General features: G+C 58.5%; 1 protein-coding gene across 2 annotated transcripts; it reads right to left on the bottom strand.

The window, feature by feature from the left end:
* Positions 1–266: 266 nt before the first annotated feature.
* MSX1 (msh homeobox 1) lies at positions 267–4,362 on the bottom strand. 2 transcript variants are annotated; one of them, XR_007517774.1, is made up of 3 exons: positions 3,703–4,362; positions 940–1,450; positions 267–759 (listed from the first exon to the last, which is right to left on the bottom strand). XR_007517774.1 is itself a non-coding variant. In XM_049887114.1 (2 exons), the coding sequence occupies exons 1-2, from the start codon at positions 4,151–4,153 to the stop codon at positions 1,008–1,010; spliced, it is 894 nt and encodes a 297-aa protein (XP_049743071.1). In that variant the 5' UTR covers positions 4,154–4,362; the 3' UTR covers positions 267–1,007. The 2 variants fall into 2 exon arrangements, 1 of the variants encoding a protein (XP_049743071.1); XM_049887114.1 differs by having other exon boundaries at positions 267–1,450.
* Positions 4,363–6,402: the final 2,040 nt, after the last annotated feature.

Below are 6,402 nucleotides of genomic sequence, written 5' to 3'. Positions count from 1 at the left end.
CGCCTAAGCAAATGTCGATTTCAGCCTAAAGTGAGTTGGAAAATTAAGCCTAATTATCCTGGGTAATGACCTTGCTAACGTAGATCTGTCCTGTGTGTTCCAAGACACCCCCACTCCTGCCCCTGCGTATCCTGTTGTCACCTTTGAAAGGTGCGGCTGTGAAACGACCGTCGTAGTGAAGAGCGGTTGCATTTAGGAAGAGATGGCAAGAAGTGAAATAAAAATAAAAACCGAATTCAGTAAAGAGATGTTTCTTGTAGCTTAAAATTAATTTATTTAACAAATATAGCTATAATATAAATGATAATAAAATTTCAAATATACAGTATATTACATAGTACACAGTCCCTTCCAAAGGGATTCTTGAGAGCCACGCAAATGTACTGTTAAATAGAAACAGAATTTTTATTATTATTATTTTACTTTTTTTTTTTCTGGTACTGGTAGCAGAGGCCCCCTTCAACCTACCTTTGTGATGCATCTGTGTGTCCCTCCCCCCCCCAAAGCAATTGTTTTGCTGTCGAAGTTCTCTGAAGTTTTCCATCGGAAGGAAGTGACAGTCACCTCCCCAGCATACTCTCTCTCCATCTGTCCTCAGGGCCAGCCGCCTCACACAGGAATTTCTCCGCGCTGGTCCTGCCTGGTGCCAGGTTAGGGGACAGAGATGCAGGAGACACAGCCTCTAGTCCTGGTTCAACCACTAATTCTGCTGGGAACCTTGAATCAATCTCTTGACCTCGCTGGCCTCAGTTTCCCCGTCTGTAACACGAGGGTGGAGATCTAGATTCTAGAAGAGCGCTAAGGGCCCTTCCAGTCATTTGAGGGGGAGAGGATCTGACCTCGGACATAGAAGCACGGGGAGAAATCGGAACGGTGTGGGGTTAGAGGGAAAGGCGAGGAGGTGCAGAACAGGGGAGCTCGCTGGGGGGTGGCCCCTACCGCTGGCTCGCCGAAGGCCGCGGTGGGAGGAACCGCCTGGCACGGCAGGTGGGCGCCCCTGAGGCCCTCTATGTCAGGTGGTACATGCTGTAGCCTACATGGGCCGTGTAGAGTCCCACGGGAGCCACGGGCAGCGCGGCGCGCTGGAAGGGGCCAGAGGCACCATAGAGCGAGGCGCCGGCCGCGGCCGCCACGGCCGCGGGGCCGGCGAGCGGGAAGGAGAGGCCGAAGGCAGCCGGGGGCAGCATGGGCTTGGCGGCCATCTTCAGCTTTTCCAGCTCGGCCTCCTGCAGTCTCTTGGCCTTGGCGCGGCGATTCTGGAACCAGATCTTCACCTGCGTCTCCGTGAGGCTGAGCGAGCTGGAGAACTCGGCGCGCTCAGCGATGGACAGGTACTGCTTCTGGCGGAACTTGCGCTCCAGCGCCAGCAGCTGCGCGGTGGTGAAGGGCGTCCGTGGCTTGCGGTTGGTCTTGTGCTTGCGCAGGGTGCAGGCCGGGGGGCTCAGCCGCCCTAGGAGTTCGGAAATAAAGAGGCAACGGGTTAAGAGAGCGGTGCTGGAGTGTGACCGACCCATAAAGTGGTATCAGCTACCACTTCCCCAGCGCCTAGGTGCTGGGCACGGTGCTGGGCACTGTGCGAGGCACTTCGAAAATAGTATTGCCAATTCCCACCACAACCCCGCAGGGTGGAAGCTCCTGTCTAAAAAAAAAAAAAAAAAAAACCTGTCTACTTTCTGCAAATGAAGATGGTGAGGTTCCCGTGTTCAAGTCTAGATAATGGTTTAGGATGACCTTTCCCTGCTGGCCCGGCCTCCTCCCACGGCCAACCACAGAAGGAGGTGGACGTTAACAAGGACAAAAGAAGGTGCTAGAGAGACCCAGTGCCCAGCGCAAAGCCACATTTATTTTTATTCAGTTTGTCATTCGTCTCATCGGTGCCCACCAAGTGCTCAGCGCTGAGCTTGGCTCCGGCCGCGGCAGAGAACCCAGAGCTACCGACTCCAAATTCCACACATGCCCTACAGAGTGCTAGGTGCAGTCCTTGCTCGCCAGAAGCTGCGCGACACCCGCTGTCACAGAGGTCGCACCTTTGCCAAGGCTCTTAAGTACCTAAAGTGTCCTTTGGAACTCTGAGGGAAGAGGGAGGCACTTCAATCTAACGGGGTTTTGTCCCTGGATTGTCTCAATTGTCGCCTGGGCCTTTCCTAGCCTCGGCGCCTTGGCCTTCTGACCACCCTGAAATGGAAGCGGGGAAGTCCAATGGCTTCTCTTCGACCAGTGGCTTAGCCGCGGAGACCAACCGTGCCCGGATGTCCTTTTCTCTTGATTTCGAAAGCAACCTCTGGGGCGGGCTGTAAGCAAGGCCAGGGCAGAGGGCTCAAGCCGGCTGGGAAGTAGCCCGCTGAGCGCGTCACCCTAGCCACAAGGGGCGGCTGCGGCAGATAAAACGTGGAACAAATTAGTCCCAAGCCAGCACGGATCAAGCTAACATTGGGAGCCCGAATTCCCAAGTTCTGGAAAGGATAATTTTCCAAAGCAGTAGCAGTAGCCCTAGGAGAAAGTGAATTCAAATCAAGGCTGTTTCACCAGGCGGGTTTTTGCCTAACTCTGTATTTTTTTTTCCCCCTTCACGCTTAAAAAAAAAAAAAAAAGTCCTCTGCGCTCCCAGACCACCAGGATGTGAGTCAAACGAAATCTCGTGTTCACATCCCCCTTCTTCCCCGCTCGAGGCCACTGTGAGTCTGGGAAGCACTTGGCCCCCAACTCGCTTTCCGCCCGGCAGCCCAAGGGGCGGGCTCCGAGGACAAACGTCACTCCCCACGGCAGCGATAGCCCAGCGCTGGGCTACCTTCTCCGGCCATTAGGCCCAGGGAGGGGCTGGCCTTTCAAAGACGTTTAATCCCCAGATAAAAATCATTCCTCAGCACCACTCCATTGAATTCGGGCTGCTATTATGCAGCAAAAATAATCGGAGGAAACGAGGAAAACTTGGGAATTTCCCGTGCTCCTGAAATATCTCCGAGCGAGTTCGCTGGCCAGAGGAGCGGGGGGCCGCTAGGCCTCGGGACGACCCCCGGACAGGCCTTTGGAGGCTGGAGTCCGGTCTCACGGCCCTGTCCGAGGCATCTGGGAAGCTCCAGACAGGATTGGAGGGGGTGCTCCCCCACTGGAACCTAAGGGTCCCCCAATTCATCCATTCACCCCCGGCACCAAGTTTCTGCCTGAAACTTGGAGGGTGTGACGGGGGGGTCGAAAAAGGTGGAGACGTCTTGGTAAAGAAATACTTTAAATGCGGGAGGGGGGTGGTGGTGGAGGGGATGTCAGGCTTCTAGAAAGCGAAACTCCGCGCGAAGGGCAGCGGTCCGAGTCCCTCGGACCCACCGGTTTGGGTAGAGGCGAAGTTCCGGGAGTTGGGGTCAGATGGGCGAGCGAGGAGTCCCGAGTCGTTGGGGGTGGGGGGAGGCAAAAGGAGTCAGTGCCGAGATACCCGGGTCCTACAGTAACTCCTACGCGCAGCGTCGCCTGGCCAAGAGCTCGCCAAGGCAGGCCACCAGCCTGGCCTCCTCCAGGCCGAGGCCCCCTTCCTGGCTGGGAGCGGAAAAAAGGGCAAACCGGCCTCCCGCCCAAGGCTCTGCCAGAGGGTTCCAGGTACGTGGCGGCAGGTAAGCACACGCCTGCGACCAGCAGGCGCCGGCGCGGCCTGGCGCCTCGGGGCCCCGAACCCGCGCGACGCCCTCCCGCCTCCTGGGTCTGAATACTCACTGGCCGGGGGCGGGGAGAAGCGGGGGCTCTGCATCCACGGGGTCCTCTCGGGCTTCTCTGGGCTCTCGGCTTTGACGAGCGCCTCTTCGGGCAGCTTGAGGAGTCCTCCCACCGAGAAGGGGCCGAGCGGCCGCGGCGAGGCGGGCGCGTCGGGGGCCCCCAGGGACCCCGGGCGGGTGCCCAGGGGCTGCGCTGAGCCTCCCGCCGCCGGGGCGCCCTCGGGGGCAGCCAGGGAGCTCTCCTTCGCCCCGGGCTTCCTGTGGTCGGCCATGAGCGCCTCCACGCTGAAGGGCAGCAGCGAAGGGGCCACTTTGGGCTTGGCCGCCTCCTCGTCAGCGCCCGTGGCGGCGCTGGGAGCCGAGCCCCCGCCTGCCCCCGCCGGAGGGCCGAAGGCGGAGTCCTCCACTTTGACACCGAGTGGCAAAGAAGTCATGTCAGCAGCCGGGGCCATGCAGAGCCGGACCTCCCCTGCAGCAGCAGCACGGGCCAGCCGCCGGGCATGGGCTTCGGGCGGGCTGCGAGCGCGGCCGGCCTCGGCGAGCCGGGGCGGCGGCCGGGCGGGCCCTCCCGCGCGCGCCTCCCGCCTCTGCCCCGCAGGCCAGCTCTCGCCGCTAGGCCTGGCTCCCGCCGCCGCCTCGCGGGCCGAGCTCCTGGACTCACTGGCCGGCTTCGGGTCGGGCCGCTGCTCCCCAGAGAACTTGCTAATAAGGCGAGGCCGGAGTGGCGGCGGCCAATCAGCGCGCGAGGGGGCGGGCCGGGCGCCAGCCATTGGGCCGCGCTCCTGGGACTGGCCAGGAGGAGCGCCCCCCGGGGGGGGGGGGGGGCAGGGTGCCCTGGGCAGGGCTGGGCTAGGGGACACTAGGAGGGGAGGGGGCGCCGGGGAAACTTCCTTCCCAGCTCAGGTCTAGGCCTCCTCTATCTGGAACACATGCGTTTCTATTTTTCTGTGTTCCTGGGGCGGGGGGAGGTGCTTCTCCCTAGTTGCTGTTCCTTCTTTTCCTCCCCCCTTCCTAATCGCCCCTCTTTTCTTCTTTTCTCCCTTTTTCTTCCCCCTTTCCTTTTTTTCTTCTCTCTACCGCTTCCACCAGGGGCTCCGCGGGAGAAAAGACCTGGCAATCTGTCCCGTAAAGATTTCAGTCTAGGAAGCCCTATGGCGGGGGGCAGTTACTGTGCCCAGTACGGTCTCTGTGAGTCGGAATCCACTCGACGCTCTCACAACAACCCCAACCGTCCCTCTTACCTTCGTCTTCAATCTCTTGCTGTCTGTTTCTGGTCCCCTGTCCACTGTCTGCCTCCCTTTTTCTCGACGACAAGAATTCGAGTTGAGATGGTTTAAAATCCCGCATGATCATTTATCCAAGCGAAAGACATATGTTCAGTTCTTTTTTAAACACCTTCCTTTTCTTCTTCTGTTTCAATCTTCAAAACTTTACCTCCGGGTAAGAGTGGGCCTTTGTTTCTCCTGAAAGCTTGAAGTTGGCCGAAAGGAGCCTGCCCGTGGTGCTATGGGTGCAAGAACGCTTCATATTATCCGGGCGCTAGCAGCGGTTTTCACTGTGACGTATTCTTTCTCCCCGGAGGGTTACAACACCCAGATCCTGATCAGCGGGGTGGGGGTGGGGGTGGGGAAAGAGCCGTCGGCTCCCTTTTGATATAGAACTTATTGAAATAAAACCTACAGGACCGCCAACAAAACACCGATCTGGCCTTCAGGTGACCTCAAACAGCGCGTCCTTGGAAACAATAACACGTCCCTATCTCTGGGGCGCTGATCTTGGGGTGGGGGGAGAAGGCCCATTTGGGGGAGGGGACCGGCGGAAAAAGAACGGTTTCTGGTGGTGGATCGTCGTGCTGTGTTCGAGAACTTTAATTTCGCCAACTTCGGAGGAAAAGTGACTTTATTTTTGCTGTTAAGGAAAATAGAGGAAAAACAAACAAACAAACAAACAAACAAACTGGGGCTAGAGAGGGTGCCGTGGGATCTATGCAAACGCGGGTGGGGGCTCGGCCCTTCTGTGCGCTGCCTCTTTATGGCCACTTATTCCCGGGTCCAGGCTGGCGGCTCCCGGGGAGCGAGCGCTGGTGATTGGCGGCTCACCAGGCCGGGCCATTGATGGCTGCGGGGTTCTAATCTCCAGGAAACACCAGGGGCTGCCTTGGCCATTTAGGGGTAATTATCCAAGCGCGGAGGGACAGCGAATTCCCTGGCCTTTTTACTGGGCGCAATAAAAACTGTAGATTAGGGGCGTCCAGATTAGGGAAAATGAATTACTAGAGCGAGAGCTTTATTACCCGGACGGCGTCCGGGGTCTGGCGGGAGGGGTCGGGCTGCGGACGCCACAGCTATCTGCCCCCCTCACATCTGTCCGCAGGCCCTGGATGTGAAACCCTTGGGCTGGGATCTGCGAAATGCACACGGCGTCCTCAGGTTTCTTGTGCGCCCAGGACTTTAGGCAAGGTTTGGGGTCTCATTCATGTCGGCTCCGTCCTGGGGCGCGGTGCATGGACTTGGCAGCGCACCCCTGGGAGTTATGGATGAATGGAGAGCCATTCTTTGAGACCTCCACAGGTCTGCCCATGGGTACTTTGCTGGAAGGTGGTACAACCCCATTTTAGAGCTGAGCCAACTGAGGCTCGGCCTGGCTCTAGGCCCAACACCTCGCTAGCGGCCCAGTCAGGAATCTTAGTCTGCGCTCGGGT

The sequence above is a fragment of the Elephas maximus genome, chromosome 5 (genome assembly GCF_024166365.1).
Source record: "Elephas maximus indicus isolate mEleMax1 chromosome 5, mEleMax1 primary haplotype, whole genome shotgun sequence".
NCBI classification, from domain to species: domain Eukaryota; kingdom Metazoa; phylum Chordata; class Mammalia; order Proboscidea; family Elephantidae; genus Elephas; species Elephas maximus.
This window is presented reverse-complemented; position numbering and strand designations above follow the sequence as displayed.